This window comes from Aulostomus chinensis, chromosome 16, assembly GCF_037954235.1.
Source record: "Aulostomus chinensis isolate RoL2024-O1b breed Wild chromosome 16, RoL_Achi_v1.0, whole genome shotgun sequence".
Taxonomy (NCBI): Eukaryota; Metazoa; Chordata; class Actinopteri; order Syngnathiformes; family Aulostomidae; genus Aulostomus; species Aulostomus chinensis.
The window spans coordinates 7,749,943-7,777,106 of record NC_141335.1 but is presented as its reverse complement, the minus strand read 5'-3'; the positions used below and the strand labels follow the sequence as shown (position 1 = coordinate 7,777,106).

The following is a 27,164-nucleotide window of genomic DNA, read 5'->3' as shown; positions in this document are numbered from 1 at the left end:
ACAGACAGTTTTGTGATCAATAAAAGAGCCTTTTATTGTATAAAAACAAATTTAAGACTTTCATTAAACACAGTACAACACAAAAGTGGGCTTGGGCTTTATAAATAAAATGCTTCTTCCTCGGAAAACCCATTTATTGTCTCTCTCTCTCTCTCTCACACAAACACACACGCACACACAACAACAACAACAACAACAAAAATCACCAAACCGAGCAAGCGTGTCTTTGGTAGTCGAATTAAAAATAACACAAAAAAAAACAGACTTTTTCACAGCCAAGTCATACAAACCAGTTGTGAGTGTATTTAACAACTAAGGTATTACTGTTACTATGTGAACAATGGCCAGGGTTCATATAGTTATCAAGAAAAAGTTTTGGAATTTAAAAAAAAAGCCACAAAAAACGCTGATGATATTGATTTACCTTTAGCTTGCAGGGGTAAATTTATTTTTTCATGTCTAAACAGACATTTCAGAGAATGTGTGATCATGAAAACTTTCCAAAAGGGTGCAGGGGAACAAGGGAAAAGTAATGAAATCAACTGGTAAAAATGTTTATGAATCTTAAGGTCCTGAAGTTGTACAACTCACATTTTTTCAAAATTCACACTGAATTGCCATATATGTGATATTCACATAAGTGTCTCAGTTTCTACATGAATGTGTATGCAGAGTTTGGTCAAACCCAACAAATTACTGCTTGGTGAATAAGGGGTGCCAAAAGGAGTTGCAATCTTTGACTTCACCACTAGATGTCACTACATCCTAAAAATGGGTTGTATCCTGGTTGTCATGCCTCTGCCAGTAAGTGGCAGGTTCTTTGGGAAGTGACATCCAAAGAAAAGTCTATTTAGAAAAAATTGCTTTAGAAGATGATGCATGAACTTTTTACGGGGAAAAAAAATGTTTAACCAACCTGGTGAATTTGCATTGTTTACATGCTAAACAAAACAAAACAAAAAATACTTTCATGTTTCACCAAGTCCAAGTCCAAGGGGTCTCTTAATGAAATGAGTCGATGAGAGGAGGAAGAAGTCAGGCTTCTTAAATAAGTCTGTTCCTGGGAGAAAGCTTGCTCACCACAGAATTAGAGTTCAAACAGAGTGCAATGACAGGCACGTGGGAGTGAAAAGAGTGTTTCTCAAAACCATCCAACAAATTTAAGAACATGTTATCAGTCCAGGGTCTTGACATTAACCCAAACAATCTCTGTGCTCAAAGAACAACAGCTGGGAGAGAAGGGAGTGGTTAAAGAGGAGTGTGTGGAGGGGGGGGGGGTGTTGAGCCATCTGGATCCCATGTATCCATGTGCACTGTGTCATCTGTGAGGGTTCTCTCGTCTTGGGTGGTTCACAAAGAAGGGAGCAAGACGGGGCAGCGGGGGGTAGGAAGTTTTCTGTTTCAATCATTCAGTTTCATTTAGAGCGCATGGTCGCCGCCACTCCTGGCCTCGTTCATGAATCCATTTGTTTGAAACTAAAGACAGAAAGACAAACAATCACAGGAAATACAAATAAGGGGAAAATTAAATTACAAACTCCAGTAGGAATCTATGCTAGCGTAGGAAACAGTATTAGCCTGAACATGCTTGTATTGTTCAACTCAAGCCAAGTCTTTAGATGCTTGAAAAAAAGAGAACTCACCCCACTTGTTGCCCACCAGCACAGGGCAGGCTGCATGCCGGGTGCTGTAGTCTCCCTCCCCATTGGCAAAGAGATTGTACCAGAACACTGCAGTGCCCTGTAATATTCACACAAATCAGCCAACAAACGTTTAAGAGGATCAGCAGCAGACTCCTAATTAATGACTGTATATTATCATATACAATATACAGCAATACTGCAGTCATTTTCACCAAAAAAACTGAGCAATGAACACCAGATTTGCGTCAAGTTGTTTAAGCAATGATCAGTTCTGATATTATAATATCGGCTGATAGGAGGTGGTGTAACATAAGAAAATACCTTTTGGGGCCCAACTGAAGCGCCAACATCAGGGAATACTGTGGCCCCCCCTGCTGATACATCACTCATCTGCGACAGATGCAAAAAATACATCAAAATGTGTAACTCCTATGGTTTTAATGCGTGAAACTCTTGAGAGGTCAGAGGTTATTTGACTTCAGTAGTTACAGGTATTGTAATATTAAAATCCTAACTGTCTTGTCGTCCTAATGAAATTACAGCAAACACATAAACAAATTCACATTACGAGGTTTTTTGTTTGTTTGTTTTTTTACTTTTGTTCAATAGCACTCGCACATCTTCTGTACATGGTGCTTATATTGGGTGAACATCTGTGTTTTTAAGATGCTGGCACATTATTCTTTGGTTCAGCAGGATGAGTCATGCATCCATCCATTTTATACCTCTTATCTTGTTAAGGGTCACGGGGAGAGGGGCGCTGGACTTTGGGTAAGAGGAGGGGTTCACCCCGGACGGGTCGCCAGTCCATCGCAGGGCCAACATATAAAAGACAGACAACCATTCACACTCACGCCTACGGTCAATTTAGAGTCTCCAATTAGCCTCGTCCCCTCTTGATGTCTTTGGACTGTGGGAGGAAGCTGGAGTACCAGAGAGAACCCACGCAGGCACAGGGAGAACATGGAGAGTCCACACAGAAAGATCCCGTGCTGGAGCTGGGGCTCGAACCCAGAACCTTCTTGCTGTGAGGCGACAGCCCTAACCACTGCACCAAAGTGCCGCCCTGAATCGTGCATATTTAGAAATATTTCTTCATCAGCGTTAGTTTTTGTGTATTGTAATCAAACTTGACTCACATAAAAGAGCCATGTTGCTATGCGGTTCCCAGTGCCCAGCTCTTTAAAAGCATCTGGCTCATCTTTCTGTGGGGAGATGGTGAGAATCAGATTTAGCGTCCTGGTATACAAGTACAACAAAATTTGAATTGATTTGTGTGACACAGCAGAGATCATACCCTTCCAAAGTCGAAGTGAGGCTCGTACTGACCTCCAACGCCATAATTTGCAACCTACAGAGGAAAGGGAGATAATATCATTTCACATGAGACGTACTGACACCACAGTTTTAATAAAGAACAGAAAATAGATGTCTATGTTATGAATCAAACATAGAAGGTAGAAGTGGGAATCATTTGCCTGTGATATTGTGTTATACAGAGTTTGTCATACATCACAATATCTTTGTAACTGAAAATATATATACATGTAGTTTATTGTAGTTTCTGCTATTCATTGTTCTGCATTTTTCTGCTGCTACTCGTGTTTCTGCTGCTGTAACGGTGCCAATTTCCCCACTGTGAAATCAATAGAGGTGTATCTTGTTCTATTAAGTGGAAAAAATATGAATTGAGAATTCATTTACTGCAGATGAGCAGAATTTGACAATTGCAATGAAACAATGTACAAAAAAGTGCATAGTCCTCATTTAGTGCATCTTTAACACACACACACACACACACACGACTGGAATGAACAACTTACCAAAATGGCGATGGGGGAATAGAATTGTAACTGCAGCTATTTCATTCAATTTAATTTAATTAAGCGCCAGAGTATTGGTACTTCTTTGCGATAGGAAGTTTCGTGACATAATGGCGTATTGATATATTGTCCCGTCACTAAGGAAGAGCACGTTACCTGCAGCTCCTCTGCAGTATCCATTTCCAGCCCGGTGAGATCCTCAATCCTCTGGTTGATCCTCTCAATCATTGGATCTTCATAGCCAGTGAGCCAAGCACTGGGAGAGAGGAGCAAGAGGAGCCCAATTGAGGAAGAATAGGACTTCCCTTCTGTGTATGTCGGTGAGGCATTTAATATTGAAACAGGCAAGAGAGGGATACATCATGCTGGAGACTTGCCATGGAAAGGTCAAGTAAAATTTGAAATAGTGCATAAAAAACAGATGACAGGAAAGAAGCAGTATGACGAAAATGAATTTTGGAAAAAAAACACAGCCTGAGATTCAGAATCTCCAATCAGCTCAGGATGCAGGGCAGCTCTGATTTCATGTGTGCACTTGGGTCTGTGGAATTTTTTTAGTCTGGCTGAGGCCTAGGACAAAATATTTTCATGTGTTCCGTTTTGAGAACACTACCTGCCTTTCATACTCCTACGTTCTGTCATTCTCCCTCACCACTCTAGTTCTCCGGTGGAATAAATTCCCAACTGAGAACAGCAGAACTCTTTCTTTTAAATTACAAACCACATCAAACAATTTAAACTGGATTTTTTTTCTGGCCAATTTTCTACAAAGCAAGACTCATTAAAGCCTCATGAAAACACACTTTATTTGAAGTTACTGTGAAGCTTGTATAAATATGGGGTGTGAGAGACGTAATCAAGTCCCAACATTCTTTTCTCAATGTGACATAAAATTTAGGGGATTTTTAAAGACATCATGTAGCCTTTGAGATGACTTCCACCCCTGCTGCCAAGTATTTGGTTTTCTAGTGTGTGTGTGTGTGTGTGTGTGTTTGTGTGTGTGAGCTTGAGAGAGAGAGAATGAGAGAGAAAGTAAGAAAACAATCATTTATCCAGTGTTTGTGTTGAAAATATCATATATGTGTTAAAGGGACGTTTAAGTAAATGTGAGCCAACAAATATTTTCCTGGTGTCTCACATGAGTTCATGGAGAGTTCAAATCCTTCTGCTTGTTTGTTCTTTCTATCTCAACTTGTTCTCTCAAAGTGTGCGCACTAACTCGAACACATAGAGAACATCTAAAGGAACGCTCAAACCTTGCACCCACATACACGGTAATTACCCAGCACAGTAAAACCAAAGAGGCGTCGAGCTTTTTGAGGGCTGCTAGCCTGCTATTTTGAGCATCTATCTAAGCTGCTTAAACTACAAGGTGATGCTTGTTTTCCATCCAAAATGGATGGAAAATTCACCCTTTTTCCATACCTTCACAACGTAGTTTCCCTCTCCTGCATGTGTACCCACACTTAAAACTTTATAATTTTTTCTTGCTGATATGGAGGTAGAAGAAGCACAGTAAAGCCCCAGCAGCTGTAATGAGCTCATATGAGAACATGATGCAGATAAATTCCTGGAACGTGCACCAGGGAATAGAGATTCATTGCTTTGGATCTTAAATAACCTGGAAAGAATGGCTAGGGGGAAAGATAACAGTCTGTCGCAACTCTGCAGTGTCATGAAAATGTCTCAATCACTGAAAGAACATGGGAAATGTCGTGAACTTGGTTTGGTGTTGAGGCAAACATTTTCACGCCAACCAAATTAAAACATTTCCCAGTTTTGTTTTCCAGTTGTGGTTAAACATTTTCATTTTTCCAGAGTTGGATTAGGAGGAGGGGGAGGTGTTATGGCCCTCCCATTGACCTGTCACCCCTTACCTCTTGGAGACTCTGTACTGGGCTGTGGTAAGTTTCCCAGTTTGGGGGTCATGCACCGTGGCTCGCCTTAACTACAGTAGTTCCACAAGGACACCCGAGGTGGAGGGAAAGAAGAAGAAGGAAAATGGAACATAACACACAAAACAGGACAAGTGGAAAAAAGGTAAAAAAGAAGGATAGAGGGAGAAAAGAAAGGCAGATCCGGTCACTAATTGTCAATGTTATTCCTAAAGAGGCCCAAGAGAGTGTTTCCTGGCAATTGTAGGAACCAAATCTGTGTTTGATTTCCACGTTGCCCCTGATACACCTCCTGGCTAATAAAAGCAACTATGTTAATATCAACTAGTAGCAAATCAACACACAAAAAAAATCCCATTTTCACACTCTGCTGCCTTTGTGTGGTGCGAACAGACTCCTGAGCAGAAAAATATCCATCATAGAACCTCAAAAAGCAGCACAATCTTTTCTACTATTACGCTATTTAACTTTGAAAATGCATTTCCTCCCAATCTTCCAGAATGAATAATTGTTCTTTTCAGCTCGCTGATGATTCATATAACAAATGCCAATAGAATTTTTTTTCCTTCTCAGCTGGATCCTGCGCTTCAGTTCAAGAGCCATGAAGTTACGGGAAGGGCAGAGAAATGGAGTTTCGGGTGGAGAGGAACGCAGAGGAGAAATGGGACAAGGAGCTGAGGGAGAAAGGAGAATACGCTCTCACTTCCTCCCTCTCTTCTCTTCCCTGTGGTCTTGTGGCTCCTGGCTGTGCCTTACCTTTTGCTGATCCTGTATGAAGCTGTCTCCAGCACTCCTGTGATGGGGTTGGAGATGGTTGCCCTGCGTAGCTGTGAAGCCAGGGACATGATTTACCCACACATACACACATACAGCTTTGTGTGTGTGTGTGTATGTCTGTGTGTTTGCCTAACAAGCAACATCACATCAACCAGCCTCACAGCTCTGAACTCAGACCCAAACCTGGGTCAAGGTCTTTAATAGTTTAAGGTGCAAAAGAACAGTTTGAAGAAAAGTCGAAATATACCAGAAAAAATATATTCTAAAATTCTAAATAATTATCTGAAATGTTTATAATATTTACATTCCAGTGACTCAAACTGTTAAGGATCTGTGAGCCAATAGCAGAAGCATGTTGATATCACGTGTTTATCCACGAGTCAGCTCCAGCCGCAGGAGTTGCCAGGTGTTGAATAAACCAGAGAAATGGCTGAGAAACGTAAGGGTGTAGTCTGTTATCCATTTCAAACATTGTTGGGCCAACAAAGGAGCAAGACGAGGGTCAGTATTGGTTCAGCATTTCTGCACTGGTCTACACTGAAAGACCAAAGGAGGCTTGAAAGCCATGCTGAGGTCACCACTTTTCTGTATTCACTAACGACAGAGATGCACAGGCGACCAACTTCAGCCTCTGACAAGTTCATGTTGTTATTGTGAGTGTGTGACAACATCTCGAAATATATCGCGACAACACAGACTAAATTACTTCCATGTATTATTTCCATTATTACAACTCTGACCATATGTGGTTAGCTGTGTCAACCTGGCAACCAGTAGTATAGATTGGTGCAGCAAGAATGCAGCGACACCTACTGACCGGGAGATGTAATTGTTGTCGACTACACCTTTAACTCTAACTGGGGTATTTAGCACATGAATATATCTTGATATGATGTTTGCATATTTTGACATCCACAGTCCATCACTGTAAGTGTTCCACTTTCTTCCCCCCTACAGCTCTCCCCCCTCTCTCTCCATCTCTCTCTTTCTCTTAGTGACATAACATCTGCAGACTCAGTTGTAACTGACATCGACAGACAGTGAAGAAACTGACTTAGCACAACTAAATCCTCATGAAGCTTAAGTATGGATTGCTTTTCGGTTTTATAAGAGAGTTGGGACATGCTGCAGCACCAAAAAACATCTACCAACCCACATCCAGAGACATCATGGAGTCACTGTGGGAGAGCGAGCAGAACACTTGCAGCTTCAAACACAAAAGGGAGTATCAAACAGTTTCTCTGCACAGTGAAATTCTATCACCAAAGCCAAAAAGTTGTCAAGACCAGACACAGTCAGTTGTCTCCACCTGTCAGGGGTACACACCAAGTATAGCATGCGCTTCCTCATTGAAGACTCAACCACCTATCTTGTTCTTTTTAGTGAAAAACACTGAGAAAAGACAAATTTAACATCGGTCTGGACCTAGTCTTAAACCTGAAACATATGACTCTTCCTCATAGGTGATCATCTGTTTCCCGCCTGCACATGCCTCAGCCTCTGCAGCAGCCTAAAGGCTTTACGTTACATCTTGAGTTAATCCCAAATTGTATGCGTTGCATCTCTTTTAATGTGGGTAATCACATCATGATCTGGTATGCCAGTGAAGTTTGCCCTCCCTGATTTCTACACAAAATCACATTACAGATGCTGAAAAAGAACACATTTCCCCTACGAGATCAAAGTGGACGAACAAGTTACAACGCTAGCTTTATGAATGCATGAAATGGCATAAAAGACACCAAGTTTTTTTTTTGTTTTTTTTTTGTGGTAACACAAGAAAAAACAACACCATACCAAAACTTACTCTGGGCTTTGCCAGCTGCTTGATCCTTTCCATTTCCTTGTCCGAGATGATGTCAAGAAAGCGAACAATGTAGGGCCGATCCCACTCATCTTGCTGTTTGACTGGTGCCAGCACATAGTTAGGGTTGTGATTGTTGTCATAGTAACGGCAGAACAGTCGGCTCTGCCTTCGAGGGGTCTGAGAACAGGTAAAGGGGGGAAAAAAAGTTTTCATAGAGCAAATGTTATGAATGTTTTGCTTGTTTACAGAGAACTACACAACACCAGCATAAACCTGACACAATCCTTTGACACTGTGTGAAGTTATACAACATTCCTCTTTCCCGCAACAGAGGTGAAATGTACAAACTCAACAGTCTCCATACTTCCAGCTAACCTTTTTTACACAGCCGATGATTTGGCGCTACCTCACCAATCAATCGATTTTAATACGAATGGTAAAGAGTATCATTCTCGCCTTGACAAGGCTGTGCAACAAGGGCTAGTGTGAAACTGACCTATGGAATTGATAATTTGGCATAAATACTGTGTATTACCTGTGAACTTGGAAATGTTTAATGTTTTTAAGGCTTCTCTAGTGCGCTATATATGTGTGTGTGTGTGTGTATATATATATATATATATATATATATATATATATATATATATATATATATATATATATATATAATTTTTTTTCCCTTGGGCAATGATGGTCTTAGACAATCTAATATTACATTACAAGGGGATCAAACTGAAGTGTCCATTACGAGTATGTAATTGTGTTTTCTCACCATTTTGATGCCCTCCCCACGACAGAGCATTTCGTACTTCTTCCTCTCTGGGATGAGTGAAAATTCAGCCTTTTTTGTGGCCTTTTTCTTCTTTTCAGTTTTTTCTTTTTTCTCTTGTGTCTTCTCCTTCTCAGCTGTCTCTTCCACAGTCTTCTCCTGCTTCTCCAACTGGAACTGGAAGTACTTCAGGTTGCCCTTCGCACGCTGGTGTTCTGGGTCTTAAAATTGAAGCGTGCATGAGTGATGGGTGCAGTAATTTTAAAAACAAGTATGTTAAAAAGTCCCAAGTCTATGATGAACTATTAATTAATAATTTTTGTTTTTGCCATTCGTAACAGCGGACAGACTTACCCAGTTCAAGCAGCCTCTTGGTGTACTCCAGGGCTCGCTCTATCTCCCCCTGCTGGTAGATGGCATAGCTGAGGTAATCAAGCACCGTCACCTTGTCGATAGTGGACTCTTCTCCCTGATCGAGCTGTTTCAGAGCCTGGGCCATCCACAGCTCTGTGTGGTAGTAGTCGATGTCAGTGTAGGCGATCTTTCCCAGCTCGTAACAGTCTTCCACAGTCATAGCGCTCTTGTGTTTCACTCCTAAAAGAGCCGCGAAACATTGAGATGACATAGAAGAGAATAGAACAGTGCCTTTGTAATGCTTATAACATTATTTATCAATATATTTTGACTGTTTTATCAATGCAGGGATACAAATTATACCTTGATTTATAATCCTTACCAGGTAGGTTTCCTGTGGAGATGGTGTTGGCATCAAGTTTGTATGTATCCTGTAACCGGAGGAGAGCTTTGGCAGCTCCAGTCTGGTCCTCATCGGTGGGGAAGTACTGCCTCTGGATGGTGAGGTTGGAAATAAATCCTAATGGAGGAACAAAGGATGATTTGGAGGCTTTATGTGAACATTTAATGAATGACAAAATGTGGTTGTTATAAGCTGATTTTATGTATTACAACTGTGTTTTAGCATACAGTGATTCATAATGCTCCAGCCAATTTATGTGAGAGTTACAAATGATGACAGATACGTCACTTTAGACTTCTAACAATTACTTTGAAATGTGTTACGAATGATACATTACCTGAACTGATATAAATCTGGCAAGCCAAATCCATATGCTATAATCTGTTTTGCACATACCATCAGTGGTGTCACTGAGCACCAGACTCTCCAGGTCCCCCCACTCAGTGTTCAGCCTCTTCATCAGTTTGAAGGCGTTGACAGGGTGCCCAAGGAAGCCCTCGGGGTCTTGTGTCGCTGCGGCTGTCAGAGAATCCAATTTATCAGCCCACCTATAACAAAGATGGTAATCCAGAGTTAAATGTTTATGCTTGAGTACACATAAATAAAACTCTGTCCACCACTCACGTTTTGACCCGCTCCAGCTTGCTCTCCTCTGCTTTAATGTAGTCCTTTAGGGAGGTGACCAGGTCTTTTTCTGTGTATAACAGATCTGTCATCTGGCCTGCAGATACCAAAAACAATAAACCATCATGTAATAGACATCACTCAACCTATTAGAGCAACTCTGCATTATATAACAAGACGTAATTATAGTGCTGAGCTTCCTAAGGTGTGGCAAAAATAACAACAGCTCTGCTTATCCCCTCACAAATGTGTGCCTCCATCAATGATGATGATGTCACAGTGAAATAGGATGTGACATGTCCTCGCTTAACTATTTTATCCAATTAGACATGAGTGTAAATCTTTAGTATGAATTATTGAGTTATGGCCAAAAACCTGTTTTGTGCAGTTAGAGACCTTGACCTTTGAGCAACCAAATCAAATCAGTTCATACTTGAGTTTAAGTGGATGTTTCCTCCAGATGTGATCAAATTCCTTCAAGGTGTTCCAGAGGTATTGTGCCAAAAAGGGATTGATGGACAACCCAAAAATACTTTGCACCTTTATTTGCACATATGATATTTACATAGACACTTACAGCTTTTAAATTAAGTGGATGTACAGCTGAGGTAAGAAAACCATCTATGTTAGAATCGATTTGGAGATTTAAATCAAATAATGGTGGAAAAGGAGAAAAATAATCAGCAAAAATACTTTTTTACTGCAAAACAAAATTAAAAGCGGCAAACGCACACGTTTTGCACAGCAAGGAAATTAAGAACTTATTTAATCCTTTTTCCCATGTCAAAAATGAGAAGTGAGTGTGAGCTGACTACCCAGAAAAGGTCGGCATTTCATTGTTGCATACCACGATAGCTAACTGATTACTGGGCTCTGTTGATGATAGAGACTGTTACTGTTGTGAAGGAATTTAAAAAAAAAACACAATACACCACAACAAAATGAAACAGGAACATGAAGTATGAATACGTGATTCTACCTATAGAGGTGAAGAAGTCACTGTGGGCTGAGAGAGACTGCAGACAGCTCAGCAGCAGGACACACCAACATGGCAGCTCCATCCTGTTGAAAAAAAAAAAGAAAAATCGTCATGATTTCTTCATTGTCACGTGAACTGGAATTAAAGTGTCAAGGTCCATCAGGATTTTGTTGCAGCCGAGGAAACCACATGAAACTCTTTGCTGCCAGAGTTGACAGCCTGGTAAACCCGACTGATCCATCATCAGTGACAAACCCATGGTGACTCTCTGCCAAGGCATTGTGACACTGGACAACCTGCTGTCTCTCACACCAAAGTTTATAGCCACGTTCACACTCTAACATCCCTGAAATGACACAGATGTTACCGGCTCCTTTTTACAGTTTTTCATCTCCTCTCAATGACTTCAGCAATGTCTTTGTGAGCCACAAATAACATTACAACACCATCAGTGGAAAATAATTCTCCATGAGAATATTTGCCATCGACATCAACAGATCACCCGCATTAACTTATGTCTAGAAATAATCAAACCAGGTCAGATTAAGAGAGTAATCAAAGGCTTGAGCCGAGGAAAACGGTCTCTTATGTTGAGGAAACTTAAAAGTACTGCAGCTTCCCACCCACCACAAGACAAATATAACTTGGAGCGGTTACGGTCACTGTGTCCGCTTTGGCCTGGTAACTGGCAAAGCCATAACTACGCCAGAGCCTCTGGCTGGTGAGGAGAGACACTTTGATCACTCTACCCATAAAGAGAGAGAGATGAGAATACGAGAGGAATCTCATCTGTTTGTGTTGCCCTCCACTCCTAAATGTTTCTTACAGCTTTAGTTGAATGTTTGAGCTTCACTGGAGAATATATTACATGCAAAAATTGACAAGAGGCTATTCTCGACTTAACCTTGAGAGCGCATACAATTAAAATGGACCATATCTTACATCTAGCAGTGAATCTCTTGAAATGTGTCATCATTAGATATAGAATCAGCATCTGAATCTTAATCTTAATCACAAAGCGTTTGTGAAAAGTGTAAAAAGTTGCTTTAGATAAACACACTCACATAAAATGGACCGAATGTTCTTTTCTCCCAAATTTTAAACCAATCAACAAATAACATGACCAAAAGAGAATTAATATACTGACCCTTTCTGCTGCATAGTCACAAGTGGCACTTTCTCTATTAGAATTGACAAATAATATATTTGAATGTACGACAACACACTCAGCAAAATGAAGTGGTCAACAGATCTCACACTTCCCTGCCAGCTTTGATTGTGTGCTTAGAGGTACCAATTAAAGTACATAAGCATTTTCTGGTTTTTAATTGTAAGCACTGCCGGGACATGCAGGGACATGCAGCTCATTTCGCTCTAAATGTGCGCAAACATTCAGAGAATGCCGAAAGCTACTGTCTAATTTAGTTTCCAAAATGTTGACACTCGGTTGCGTTGTTCCTGAAAATACTAAGAACTTCTCAAATAAGAAGGAAAGAAAAAAAAGTGCTTGACACAGGTTTCAAGTCTGAGTTGTATCATTGTAGAATGGATATGAAATATGAAGTTGAATTTTTTTTTTTAAATTGGACACAAATGAGCGTTAGGTGCAATTATTAACAATATTACCAGTGCTGAGACATGCTTACATGGCAACTCAAGCAAAGAATACAAGCATGCTAGCTGAGCATGCATGTACCTGAATACACACACGCACACACGCACACACACACACACACACACACACACACACACACACACACACACACACACACCTGGTGGCAAAGCAAAGGTCATTCAGACAGATTTGTTTTGCATTTTACTTGAAGCATTGCAGGCTCAGACAGGTTATGACTTTGCCAAAAGGACAAGCTTGAAGAGAAAATAAAAGAATGATTTCACATGGGCTTCCAAATTAGGACAGCACCAGGCAACAGGGAGGAAATAAAATAGATACCTCTTTATCTTATTCAAATAAAGGAAAAATAAATGAAAAAAGAACAACCATCGATACTCTAGCAAGCATTAATGAGTAGTATGAAACTTACTATTATGTCTAACTGCTGCGGTATATTCCCACAGTCTCTGCCAGTCAGCCCAAAATACCATAAATGTGTTTTTGCCGGATTTCCAGGATCAACGGATTATAGTTGTTGTATCCAATGTTGTATCCAAGTGTTTGTGCGCATGCATACATATAATATGGTGAATGGAGAACTTAACTTTAACCTGCCTGACACTCAGTAGGGCGAGTTGGTTTCAAAGCTCATTTGCATATTTGCTTAGTGTAAATTAGACTGCATTCCCTGAGCTCTTGTTAACTGGAATTCCAAACTGCCCACTTTCCTAGCCATACACACACACACACACACACACACACACACACACTCACTCACTCCTATAATGAGTTGTGATACCCATTGTGAGGCAGAATCTGCTGATTTATTGTTATACTTTACCCCTGATATTTTCTGTCAAAGTATTCCTAAGCAAGATACTGAACCCCTTATTTCTCCTGATGGCCGACAGACTGGCTACCCAACCAGGGTGAACCCCACCTCTTAATGGATGAGCGGTACAGGAAATGGACGGAAGCTTCTCTCCATTCCAGACCCCCCCCCCCCCCCCAAAAAAAACCCCACAAATCACCTATTTGCTAATGCTTCAAAGGAAAAATACACCTTTTAGGTAAATAATTGGCTCAGGTAATGAAAATAATCAGCAGATGCATTGATCATGTAAATAATTTGTTGGTTCACCCCTATGTTTATATTTTATTTTAGTGCCAATTGTGTAAAAAATAACCTCTGGTATTGAAGGATTAATTTAAAAAAAAAAGCAATTATGATGCCACAGGTTGGTACAAATATCAGTCCTCTTGTCCCACCCAGCCATGCGTTCTAGTCGCCTCTCACAAGCAAATAGCCTCAATCTGCGCTGTCCCCTCCGCGGCTGACCCGGGGTGAAACTGTGGAGTCAGATCACTGGGATGGAAGAGGACTGCCACGTCTTCGCCCCTCCCCGCCGGGGAAACTCAAGTGAGAACTGCACACACTCTCGCTCTGTATGGAGTCAGATTTTTACCTGCAATAACCCCTACGAGCTGACCGAAAGCTGGAGTTTTCATCATTTTCAGGAAGGAAGCTGGCCTTGCTAGTTTGCAGCCAAGCTAATTTAGATTGAGCGCTAGCTAAAACCAACTTGCCAAAATGAAGTTGAAGACGAATATTAACTTTTGCTCCCGACTGGCTATATATATACATATATCGCTGGCACGGCAAACTACGTGACCTAAAATGAACAAGATTTGTGCTACTCTCAAATAAACTCCCCCGAAATATCTCCGCTTTTAACGTTAAATTTCAGAAATCAGTGTAAAGTCATCATCAGGATCACTTGCTAACGTTCACGTTAGTTAAATGCCCTTAATACTAATTTCATAGGTGTCTAAGAAAACGTGGTTAATTATACTCGTCATGATTCAGTTTAGTCTTATTTTATTATTTGGCGCTGTGTTAAAAGCAGACTGAAGTTCCATACACTTTAGCTAACTTTCAGCTAGCTAGCTAACCCTAACGTTACAGCAGGGCTTATTTCGCTAACGTTAACGGAACCCAAAATACATTGAGTATTAAACAAAATTTATTTTTAATTTTTTTTTAAAGAGGGGGGGGGGGGGGGTTGAAAAAGACACTATTACGGTAGGCTGGCATGAGAAATACCTGAGTGGGTTTGCTATTGCAACAGTTTCTGACTCACGCGTCAATATTTACCTAAATGAGAGCGTCTTCTGTAAGGGTCCCCGGGTCCGGTGGCTCCTCTCTCCGATGGGTGAAGTCTCACGGACTCGTCGCCGTTACCGATGTGAGGATGAGTGTGATGCTTCGTCCTATCTGAGATGTTCCGGTGCACTTTTAGCCATCTGCTGGTTTGGGCTGGATTTCAACAAGTCTGACTGCTACGTGCAGACTCACATGCTTTCAGTCTCTTGCTACTGGGGGCTGTCGTCTCGGTTGCGAGGGGAGGCGTTTGGTTGTCTTGACCCGCAGCGAATGAGTATTTTTGCTTTTTAGTGGAAGAACTGTGACACCATTCACTCTGCCACGTGTTTAAACTGTGCTCCCTAAAATACGATTCATTCATTTCTTCTTGCTGTCCAATCTGGAATTAAACGCAATAACCTTTTTTTCCCCACTGTTCCATTTGAATTAAGCAAAAAAAATAGAAACAAGTTTTAAAAAAAATGTCACAGTTGTCTAATTCAAGCGTGCTAATTATGTTCTGTTTAACAACTGGTGTGAATTTTTTACTGCTGTCACAATTTTCACCCACAGTCTTTTTATTTCTCTCACATTCCAGAAACTTCCTTGCAACCAAAAAGAGTGAGGAGGGAGGGAATTCCTGCTGCATGCTACTGAGTTCAACAGGGTGGAGCTAAGTGTGTGTGCGTGTGTGTATGTGTGTGTTTGTGTGTATATGTGACAGAGAAAGAGAGAGAGAGAAAACTGTTAAACTGCATTCACTATTTCTTTAGATGGCAACAAATCTGAGCTGGCTGCACCTCAGTGGCTCTAAGTCAACATCACACACTTCATATAGTAGAACTGTGATAACTGTGGCTGCGTGTTGGTCATTTTGTTTAAAAAAAGCATGTTCACGGATATAACTCTGAGTTTAGGGCAGTTTATTGCTGCTCTGCCAGAATACGAAAAAAAAGCTGATCAGTAACATGTTAGAACTAGAGATGGGATATTAGATTAAGGAACCTGATGTTGTTCACAGATCGGATATTGGAATGATGCCACATATTCATGCACCATTCCAGATTCTAGTCCATAGCTTGCCCTGGATCATGATCCATACACAAGCGCTGCCTGGTTCACGACAGCCTTGTGATGGAACCGTGAACATAATGACAACATGGTCTGCTTTCAATCTCAGTATTAACAGTTGTGAATCGGATAAGAACTGAAAAGGTGTAGAAGAATCCAATCAGTGCTGGAAAAAATGTGGATGAGTTGTAATGTTGTTGTTAAAATAAGATTATTTTCTGCTTCAACAAGATATTTTCAAGTTTTGACAAAATTTGTTATGCCAACAAACTAGTACTTGTCCTGTTATGTCATAATATTTACCAGCTTATAATGTTATCAATTATGTATTATGAGATAAAAGTATAATGATATCGTGTGATAGGCCGATACTGATACCGGCCTATCAGCCACTGTGCTCTCACACTAGAGTCCTGCCGTGTCTCAGCACGAGCTTGAAGAAGAACTTAAGTGGACTGAGTGAACAGTCCTCAATTCATTCGTTGTCAGTGCCCCGGTTCCTTCCTCAAACATGAGTTTTACACTGCCAGCTGCTCCAACTACAATTTATGAAGCTTTTCGCTCTCTGACCATACGAGTTTTCATATTAAAACCTGGAATGTTTCATGCGATAACAAGATAAAGTTTCTAACACGTTCTAACAAGTATAACAAATGTTTTTGTTATAATGGGAACACTTTGCATGTCCCAACAAAGTGAAACTATTATAAGAGAGAACTTTACACGTTATCACATGATACCGATCCTCTTTTTCTGGTGTGGCAGCCTCAGAATATCATCATCGCCTGGATTAAAAACAAGACAAAACATCATGAATACAGTTTATTAGCAGAATGCAGCAGAATGTCTTAAAGATGATATTGTAATGAGTCATACAGGGATCAGAATATTAAGTATGTGTATAATTACATATTTTAATTAGCATAAAGTCCACCTCTCAATGTTCACTATTTTAAGTTTTTCTTGATGTGAACAATTGGACAAAGTGGTAATACATTCAATCTTGAAGTGACTTGTAGCAAGAAAAAACATCCCAGTGTTGCTGCAGTCATCGGCGAATTTCATCCAGGGAGGTGAGTCTGCTCCCGAACAGCTGCTCCTCATAGGTCATTAACTGACGCAGGAAGTTCAGGTTTGGTGCCGTGCATGCTCTCCTCTCCTTCAGCCAGCGCAGGGCATGAAGAAGCGACCAGTGTCGATGCTCCATGAGGAAGGCCAGCATTAAAGTGGAGCTGCGACTCCTGCCCATACTACAGTGTACCAGAACACGACCAGCGGGCTCTCCCCTCAGCGCCGCATTGATGAACCTGGACGCAGTTGGCAGTGCCTCAACCAGATCCTGCTGGCCGGCATCGCTCAGCCGTAGCCTCAGGTCGCGTAGTGTGTTGGGGAAGGCATTTTGGCAGTTGGCAGTGGCGTTGACCACATGGGTGATATGCAAATTCTTGATAATGCGGTAGTCAGAAGCCTGGGAGGCCGAGCCTTGATAGAGGGCACCCTCTAGGATCTCAGAGGGGTAGATGGTGAGGGTGTGCCGCTCAGGTTCCAGCACGACCATACGAGGTGTGCAGAGGAAAGGGTAGAGGGCATGAAAGGCTAAGAATCCCCCTAGCAGGATGACAGGGTCCATTCCCAAAGCGCTGAGCTGGAAGAAACAGCGCTGGACATCTGGGGAGTCTGCTCTGGCCTTCACACTGCCCATTGAAACACCCACAGAGACACACAGAAACAGTATCGGGGACAGAGTATTCAGACTGACAGGAATATGACGATGCTCCGTTAGTAATGATGTCTTTGTGTGGGGATTACTGACCTGAGCTGCATCCCTCCTCTGCATACAGCAGGATTATAGAGTACTTCTGCAACTCTATGCAGCTGATTAGACAGCCCAGCTCCGGGTGGATTACAGTCACACTGGCCCGGGCTGACACCACGTGACTCTCCTTGTACCTAAATTATCACATGCAAGTACTTAAAAAGACTCTTGTAAGGTGCTGGGTCAGGTGGAATGGCTCGGAGGTAGCGTGGCCATCTAGCAACCAAAGGGTCGCCGGTTCGATCCTCACTTGTCCCGGTGATCATGTGGAAGTATCCCTGAGCAAGATACGGAGCCCCTAATTGCTCCTGATGGCCCTGCGACAGACTGGTGACCCATCCGGGGTGAACCCCGCCTCTCACCCAATGTCAGCTGGGATAGGCTTATAGGCTGCATAATATATATGATCAGCTCACTCCACAGGTGATTTTATTGTCAGAAGTACAGGTTTTGCCTTTGAAATACTCAGAGAGCTCTGATCAATCTGCCCACCTGTCTGCACTGCAACAGTCCAGGATGAGGATGTAGTAGGGGTCGTACAGGGCAGGCTGGCCTTCCTCGGCATTCAGCAGGTTGTACACCTGCTAGGGGGTGATGTAGCCCTGTTCCACACAGGCGGTCTCTGGGAGAGCAGGGACCAGTGCCTCCTCTGGCTCACACACTGCTCACAGAAGAAATGTCAGCATTAGTGTACTTTTGTGTGTTTAAAGAAGTCAAAAAACACACATTTTTCACACACACACACACACACACACACACACACACACACACACACTACCTTTGTTCTGGATGAGTATGATAGAGGATCGGTCGCTGTGTGTACTGTTGACCTCTCTGTCAGAGATACTGCTAAATACTTGTAGTGTGTTGATAGGATCTCTGGAGGCCGCTCTACAACTGTTATTCACTCTCCACACACACACCCACACACACATGCACTTTCGAGACTGTAATACAGCATCGTTAAAGGTTACTAGTTGATGGTCGACACACATATTTACAAGTAAAAATAAGCCAGCAGAAGTCTCTACCTGGACAGTACTACGCCCATCTCATTGAAATCATTTAGCAGATGCATCAGCTGTTCCCACGAGCCCCTCATCTGAAGAACATTCTAGATTAAGAAACAAATTTCATAGAAACCTTGATTTTCACTCAAGAAATCCCATGTAGAGGTGACAAGATAAAGATGTGAAAATACCACGGTGATGTATTAGTTGGAGCTGTGATTCCTACTCAGTCCTGCCCCAGGCTGGCCCCTAATTTAGCAGGTGGTCTTGGAAACACAGTAATCGTTAAGTGCTCTAGAGGGTTCACCCGGTAGGTGACGCAGGAGAGACCTGGATACTGGTTTGTGGTCAGTTTGATTTGGACATGGTAAGGTATTGATGGTTTATGTATGTGTGTTTTTAGACAAAATGAGTCACGCCTCAAATCATAAGCACCACACCCACCATGTTAGAGAAGGAACTAGACAGGCATTGGATTACCTTGGCTAAGGAGGTCCGGCCTCTTGTGGAAAACGCCTTGAGAATTCGGTACACACCCTTCGTGGTGCTACATGCTCCAGTGGCAGTTTAGGATTTCCCAGCAGCTGCTGTTAACCTTGGCCACTGTGTAGAACTGGTTTTACTGACTCCTGGATGTAGGTTCTTCATCGGTCTTTCATAGGTGTATTAATATCAGAGTGAAACTGACTGGATTCAGCTCAGTCCAGCTGGTTTGGCACATGGTAGACTCCTCCATGCACGCGTCACCTTGCTCTGTTCAGTTTTAGTTATTTCAAGTTTCAACTTTTGAACTGCTGCTACCTGTAGAACTGAATTTAGTGGAACTGAGAGAAAAATATGCAAATTCAAATGTGTTTTTCATCTTATTTAACATTGCCAGATTTGGCCGTAAGCAGCATTTTTAAGTTTTAGGAATTAAAATGATGTTTATTTTTGCCTAAAATTAAACATCCCTAAAACAAACTGGGCCCGGTTGTTAATGGGAGAACTGGTCCAGTCTGCAATTAGGTTATTCATCCAAATAACTTCTTTAGTTCACCGTATTTTTAAAAGGATTTTATTTTTGATTTACTGCGACAAAAGATACTTCCTTTGCCAGAATTCCAGAATTCCCATTTCCCAAAACTGTGAGGACATTTAGTTTTCTTCCGAGGTTCTATTCACAGTGTCAGAAGATGATTTTTTTTTTCTCTCACTGCGGACACAGAAAGATATTTAGAGGCTATTTCACACTGGCTCAAGTTCAATTATATCCATGACAATGAATGAAAGAGTAGCAGAAGGAAAAAGTTGGTCAAGTGAGTACGTGGCTAAATAAAGTGGGGCGACTGAAGGAGAACATGCTTGAGAACCAGTCAGTGAAATATGTGTAAGGTGATCAAGCTTGCTTTCTACCACTGATGAAGCTCGCTCATATTTCTGGGTGTGTGTGACTCATGTCGGTTAAGAGAATTGCAAAAAAAATAAGGATTATAGATTATGCACTCTAGTTTACTTTTTTTGCAGGGATATCAATATCAACACTTGGATGTGTTTTATCACCATGGAGAGCAGAAGCATTGGCTCACTGATAATGATAGAGAATTAATCTCAATGCTTTCAAATATAAAGTTATGCTATGTTTTACTGAAACATTTAAAATTCTATTTACAAAGGGCCTGGTACTCTACTTCCCTCCTTTGCATCCTTTATATCAAGACAATTTATTTTTGCTCATTTCAGATCATAATACAGTTTTGCATGAAGAATCGCTTGAGTTCTGCTGAACTGCAAAATAAAGCTCAGTTAGAGCAGGAGGCTGGTGGCTGCTTGAATCCGGAGCGTGACTGCCCCCTGCCGTGCTCCCTCGTGATTTGTTTTGCAGTAACCCGAATGAATGAACGAACACACACACACACACACACACACACACACACACAAACATTTGCACTGTGCAGTCACATCAGTAACTGTCATCCATTTTATATTGTGGAACATTTGAATAATAAGTCCCAGTTTTCAGCTTTCTTCAGCAGCGTGACCATGTTATTCTGGATCCACCAGTCTAGCTCCTGTGCTGCCACCGTATTGGTCAGAGCTCCCAATCAGTGTGTACAGACCCCCAGTGCCTGAGCTGGAACATGAGTGTGTTTACTTAAACACAAACTCACTCATGCAGCTGTGTGGCTGATGGACTCCATGCTGCCATGATGGGCTGATCAGACAGAGGGATGCAGACACTGTAGGACTGTCAGGAATGTCACAAATAGGTGTCAATAAAGCTGCGACAAACAACGCCTATGTTTTACTCCACCTCTTTAAAGTTAAAGACTCAAAAAAAAGTTTGGATTTTTGGATTTTCACAATACTCTCATGACTGACTCTCATTGTCTTATTGTAATTTGTCTGCAAACACACACACACACACACACACACAACGTAATTTTAGGAAATACATCAGGATCAGCTTCACTGGCCAAGGTACACATAAACCTTTTACCTTTTTCCCCACTGACTGAAGGTAAAAGGAAAATTGGCTGAACAAATGTAGAATTTAAAAAAACAATCTAGTAGTTTTTAATAGTGTCTTTAAAAGGCACAATGCTCATTAGTGAACATTTCAGCGTTTACATCAGTGCAGATACACCAGTTTTAAGACTAATTTTCATTGGTGGTCCCCACCATTATGTACAGATATGCTTCTTTTTGTAAGCATGTGTGTGAAAAGCAATTAGAGACCAAAAAAAGAGCAAAAATAAATAAATAAATGTGCTATTGTAAATTCTAACTAATAAACTTTGAGGTTGGAGAATCATAGTGCGATTGGGCACGGTGCCAACTCAAAAATACACCAGCACATCTTTGTCATTTTATTTTGCCCTTTTTTTGATCACAATCTTATTGCTTTTTACACACGTAGGGCCAACTTAAAAAACATAGAGCCATCACACACACACACACACACACACACACACACATATATATATATATATATATATATATATATATATATATATATATATATATATATATATATATATAAAAACAGAGATTATTCTTGACACTGGATAAGGGAAGAAAATATTGTGTCTGTATGTTCAGACAAACCGACATTTAACGGTCCACCATGAGTGCTTCTCCAATTAAATGGAGGCAAACAAACCGCGACCAAAGTTCAGCAGGTGAAAACAAAGGTTACAACAGCAGCAGAGCAGGTGAACACACACACACACACACACACACACACACAGGGACTTGTTCATGTGATCACGATCTCCTGCTTGAATTCACTAATTGACATCGACGTGCACTCAGGACGGATATTATGGAGTTAGAGGGTGAAACGTGACTCGTGGACGGAATCCACACGGTGCGTAGACGCTTCATTTTCGCTGTTTTCACCTTCGGCCATTCGGCCATAAACAAGCATGCCGTTCAACTCAGCCTTTATTGCGATGTTGTCGCTTTTGTGTTTCTGTGCACAGATTTCATTCAGGTGTTTTTCCTCTAACGTTCATCCGAGTCAATACTTCGTAAAGTGAATTTGCACAACACACGTGTTTGCTATTGTAGCCGATTGTATTACCAGTATTCCTCTCATACGAAGGCGAGTGACTAGTTGACTGGGCAAAGATAACCAATGTGCGGTTGATGATAGATCTAGATGATAATAGATAGTAACTACATTAGTTTAGTTTTTTTTTTAAATTAATTTCGAACATGTAAACAGGGATGTCGTATCAAACAAAGCAAACAAAAGATTCTCAACTCAATTTTGTTGTTCGGGTTACATTTCCGAAAAGGCGAGGGGAGAAGTCCATACTTATTCAATCCCACCCCCTATCCATGTATCGTTTTATCAGACAATGATAGTGGTTACTACAGTTTAAGTTTACTTTTTTGTACTTCATGTCATGAGGTATTACATTATAAAATATGCTCTAAATTACATAATTGCTTAAAACGTGTGTGTGTGTGTATAATCAAGAAGGTCGATTTCTCAAGTGAATTTAGGCTGTTCCCTCGAGATCATGGGACAATGACAGAGAAATAAGTGTTTCTCTCTTATTCATTGGTCCTGCTTCTGCTGGTTGAAGCAGAAATATAGGAGTGTAAGTGCTATTGTTGGAAATGGGTTAATTACCAAATTATCTCTGGAGTGCATCAGAACAAGAACAAAACTGCATCAGAATAAATAATCATGGGTATGGCCATTCTGGGCTTCTATATATAGAAGTGTGTATGTATATATATATATATATATATATATATATATATATATATATATATATATATATATATATATATATATATATATAAAAAAAATTTCATAGTTTCTGCCTTTAGTCAGAATAGAGACATGTTATAGAAGCGAAATAGCTGTAATTTTTTTAGGACAATACATAAAAGTTATATTTGTGTAAAAGAAGCGGCACTCCAGTAATGAAAGTCAGTTAAAGAAAAACAGATTCTTACTAGTCTTACTAGTAGATGACAAAGATTTAATTTAATTGCTGCAGTATACAACGGGATGATTTTAAAGCTCCTCTCATGGATGTTGTAACAGTAAATGGTTAAACTCGGGCTGTCTCTCTGTTGTTCTTTGGGACTCCTAATGATTGCCTTTGGGAGTGTAAAATTCCTGGTCTCCCACCTCTGACTCTAGATAACAAACCCCTGCACACCCAGCACTTTGCACGGAGTGACATCATGTGGCTTGAGTGAAAGGTAAACTCACAATTTTTATATATTTCTTTTAGATGATGGAAACCAGGAATATTACCAAAACAACTGTATTTGTATGGCTGCACTTAGAAATCTGTCCATATATAGTATAATATATATATATTTCTGCAGATTTATTGCAGCAAACAGGAATTTGTCATTCAGAGGGAGCCCTCAGGATCAGTTTGTAAAAGATTAATCTGGAAAAATGGGTCTAACACTTGTTGAAGGACAAGCAAGGTTTTAAAATGTTCCATTGAAATAATAGAGAAACTCAAAGTGTTCAATTTTCTTGGTTTTATTGATATTTGCATGCTATGTACTGCATATAAATTTTGACTTATGTGTCAATGTACCACTCTTAATTGTGCTTAAACCGATCGCTCACAGTCACTGAAGTTAGATTCCCTTTTGATTTTGGATCTTTTCGAGCACTTCCTGACAGTTTCCTCCAGTTTCTTAGAGCCTTTTCATACTGCAGGAATCATCATCGCTGACACCTTTTATCTGATCTTTTTTCCTGCCATTCTCTCGTCTTATAATTTACAGATTTTACTGTAACAATCTTTACCTGTGCTGCTTTTATAGAGGAAATACTTGCATCAAATTGCAAGGCTTCATCAGAAAAGCTGTGAGTTGTTGTCACTGTTAAACCATATGGTGCTTTTTTTTAATGATTTTTTTCGTTTTTTTTTTTTTTAGTTCTCGGTGCACCCGTCACATGACTGATTCATAAATGAGTGTCTCCTCCAGCTCAGGGAGGTGCAGGAGGAGATGCTGTACCTCAGCTATGAAGAGCCTCTCCTCTAAACATGCGCTGAAGCCCCTGGTGCCCACCTTCTGTTTGATGGTTGCAGTGATTTACGGCCTGGCTGATAAACTTAGAAACTTTGTGGCTGGCATCTTCATCCCTCAGTATCACTACCCCTACACAGTGGCTCTCTGCTTCACCCAGGTTGGTGCTCCCAAAGGTGCTCCCTTACCCTTGGAACGGTCGTTCTTTTCTTTGGGTTGTTCGCTTGATTTGTTGTGGTCATTACAGCATGTGCAAACAATTGAAGACATACAATGTTTGCATTGGTGACTGTTTGTCCTTGCAGTAGAATACTGGCACGCATGTTTTCTCACTGTGTTTTTACAAATCTCCACTAATAGTGTTTGTAAATGTACATAACTAATACTGGATCTGATTAAGTCAAAAGAAAAGAGTTACTTGCTCACTCATTGGTACTGTTCATACCTACTCGGTGAGGTACTGTCAGTCCTAGCCGTGTGTGCTTACGTATGTCATTGCGATGACGATGGCAGGTAACAGAAGGTGTTGTGTGTTGACTTAAGTGTGAGATATTTAACTCAAAGATCTGATGTAGAATCCACTTGAAGGTTGACGTCAGCTAATGAGGCAAGACTGTCGACTGTCTTGTCACTTGTGGGTGTAATGTCAATGCTCAGAAGGTGTAGGTTCTCCCAAACGAAAGCTGGTGCCAACATGGTGTTGTTTTACATGATTTTGAGCCTATAATTCAAGTGGTTTTCACTTAGTAAGTCAACACACACTCCCAGAGAAGAGAGGACACCCTGGGAGGGGCAGGAATGACCTATTAACAATAGTCCATAGGTTGAAATTTCATTCATCCACGTGACACTTTAACACACCCTTGTATCTTTGCTCTTTATTTCTTGCCATAAAACAGAAAGGGCTTCAGGTGTTTTGACTAGAAATGTGCAAATGATTACATTTTACACTCAGCAAATTACTCACATTATTGACATATATCATATGAGTGGTCAGCTAGTGATATCTTTTGCTCATGTTAATTCTTTTGCATGTTGTTGTTTTTTTTTCGACAGACATTTGAATATATAGAAGAAAGTAAAATGCCTCTTGAGAATGCTTTATTCTGAAAAGATAACAACAATAATAGTTAGTATACATTGATGACAGAATTCTGGCTTCTCCTCCAGAATTCCAACGTTAAACTCACATATATGACACATATTTTTAATCATCATTTTTTCCAAATAAGATGTGTAAATATTTTCAACATTGGCTGGTCTTTTTCAGGTTCTTGTTTCTCTGTTGTTCTTAAATCTCCTCCACATCCTGGGTCTGGTGTCTCTGAGGCGGTACTCCAGGTCCCTTGGGGAGCGGGTCTTAGTGCCTTCCATCTGTAGCAGCGTCCATGCCGTGTTGTCCATGTGGGCCAAAGCCAGCAGCTCATTCTCAGGCCTCTTCCCTCTCACCACGTCTCTGCTGCCTCTTCTAACCGTGTGCCTGAGTTCTGCTCTGAAACTGATGGTGCCACCGTCTGTCCACATGTCTGTTCTGATCTGCATCCTGAGCGGGTTGTCTATTTTCCTCACAGGTGAACCTTTAGGTATGTTTGAATTGCTGTTTTCTCACCTGTGCAACCCCTCACCAACCTCCTGTCTGTCCACACAGCCTCCCGGGGTGTCTCTGGTGTTGAGCCTCTGGAGTACATGTATGCGCCCCTGGCTTTAATCCTCCACAGTCTCTCTCTGACTTGGCTGGCTAAAGTGTCTGAAGCTGAGCGCCGCCACTCCCCTGAGACCAAGGCCTCTTCTTTTGACATCTACTACACCCATCTGGTCAACCAGTGCTGGGTGCTGGGTCTGATGTGGCTGCTGCACCCTGACAGTCCCTGGCAGGTGTTGACTCAAGGCAGCTGGCACAGTCTGCTCTTCCACGGTTACCTGCTCGCCATTCTCCTGCTGGGGATGGTCCTGAACTTTATGGTCGGTATGTCGGCTCTTTGCATCTCACCACTTGCGGCTGCGCTCCTACACTCAGCGCGAGAGCTGGTCCAGCCATTCACCCAGCTACAGTAGAACACACTGTAATTTAATTTAATGTACAGAACTCATGACAGTGTTATTTCATTTGGTAAAGAATGAAAAGTTACCGTCACATGACCTCAGTTGCTCTCTTCATGTAACTCACGTTTCACATTATTTGGTCAGCTGAGTGAAAATACAGTATATGGAATAACTCATGTATCTTGGTCATGGTGGCCACTGCAGCAAAGCTAGAGGAGATGATTTAGTGTCCTCAGTGGTAAGTGACGCAGTTGCTCTGCTCTAGTTGCTCCTGAATGATTCCAACTTTGTCAGTTGAGAAGTAAAAACAGAAACGCTTATTTACAGTGGCCACCGACTGTTGACTCCACTTTATGATTGTGAACGTTTACTCATTAGTATTTTTGAAATATTTGAATTAATTTTTAACTCAGTGATAATTCACTGATTAAAAATTAAGTTATTTGCCTATGAATTACTCCACATCAGGTGTTTGAACTCACAAAGTCCCTCCTGCATGATTTTATTTCTGGAATTCAGAATTCAAATATCTCTTAGCATGAAGCTAATGCCCGACTACTGATTACAAGTTTTTGTCTTTGTTCTGAATACTACTGTCCCAAAGAATAAACGCACGGGGAAAATTTTCTTGGTGAGTCATGACTCCTACTAGTAACTCATTAAATAGGAAATTCCTTTGTGGGTGCCAAATTGTTTTAGTAGTTAACTAGAGATTCGTAGAAGTTGACCCGTATGACTGTGACAGCCGAGTTTGTCAGACGAGAAGGGAAATACTGTTCTGAAGTCAGTTCTCAGTTATCACTTGTTGAATGTTTTAAGATGTTAAATTATCATTAAATTATGAAAAAATATTTTAGAATTTTCAAATGCTCAAATACATGTGTAACTATTTA

General features: G+C 41.0%; 3 protein-coding genes across 11 annotated transcripts; 1 reads left to right on the top strand and 2 right to left on the bottom strand.

Annotated features, from left to right (window-relative positions):
- Window positions 1–8: 8 nt before the first annotated feature.
- Window positions 9–15,359, bottom strand: p4ha1b (prolyl 4-hydroxylase, alpha polypeptide I b). Of its 3 annotated transcripts, XM_086179842.1 has the most exons (16): window positions 14,845–15,359; window positions 11,075–11,157; window positions 10,096–10,192; window positions 9,868–10,019; window positions 9,451–9,588; window positions 9,069–9,308; window positions 8,718–8,935; window positions 7,946–8,122; window positions 6,118–6,188; window positions 5,344–5,409; window positions 3,623–3,722; window positions 2,941–2,994; window positions 2,783–2,848; window positions 1,965–2,033; window positions 1,644–1,740; window positions 9–1,476 (listed from the first exon to the last, which is right to left on the bottom strand). In XM_086179842.1, the coding sequence occupies exons 2-16, from the start codon at window positions 11,154–11,156 to the stop codon at window positions 1,406–1,408; spliced, it is 1,698 nt and encodes a 565-aa protein (XP_086035968.1). In that variant the 5' UTR covers window position 11,157; window positions 14,845–15,359; the 3' UTR covers window positions 9–1,405. The 3 variants fall into 3 exon arrangements, with proteins under 3 accessions (XP_086035968.1, XP_086035967.1, XP_086035966.1); XM_086179841.1 differs by lacking the exon at window positions 6,118–6,188 and having other exon boundaries at window positions 5,344–5,414; window positions 14,845–15,357; XM_086179840.1 differs by lacking the exon at window positions 5,344–5,409 and having other exon boundaries at window positions 14,845–15,356.
- On the top strand, window positions 13,982–27,164 carry LOC147247347 (uncharacterized). Of its 7 annotated transcripts, none has more exons than XM_086179844.1 (6): window positions 13,982–14,109; window positions 15,431–15,509; window positions 23,375–23,436; window positions 24,136–24,388; window positions 25,499–25,799; window positions 25,877–27,164. In XM_086179844.1, exons 4-6 carry the CDS (start codon window positions 24,170–24,172, stop codon window positions 26,281–26,283), a joined length of 927 nt encoding a protein of 308 aa, XP_086035970.1. In that variant the 5' UTR covers window positions 13,982–14,109; window positions 15,431–15,509; window positions 23,375–23,436; window positions 24,136–24,169; the 3' UTR covers window positions 26,284–27,164. The 7 variants fall into 7 exon arrangements, with proteins under 7 accessions (XP_086035970.1, XP_086035972.1, XP_086035974.1 ...); XM_086179848.1 differs by lacking the exons at window positions 13,982–14,109; window positions 15,431–15,509 and adding exons at window positions 21,861–21,923; window positions 23,983–24,064 and having other exon boundaries at window positions 24,187–24,388; XM_086179847.1 differs by lacking the exons at window positions 13,982–14,109; window positions 15,431–15,509 and adding exons at window positions 21,934–22,078; window positions 23,983–24,064 and having other exon boundaries at window positions 24,187–24,388.
- LOC147247348 (putative rhodanese domain-containing dual specificity protein phosphatase) lies at window positions 16,952–17,533 on the bottom strand. The gene has a single exon (XM_086180894.1). The coding sequence runs from the start codon at window positions 17,531–17,533 to the stop codon at window positions 16,952–16,954; it is 582 nt and encodes a 193-aa protein (XP_086037020.1).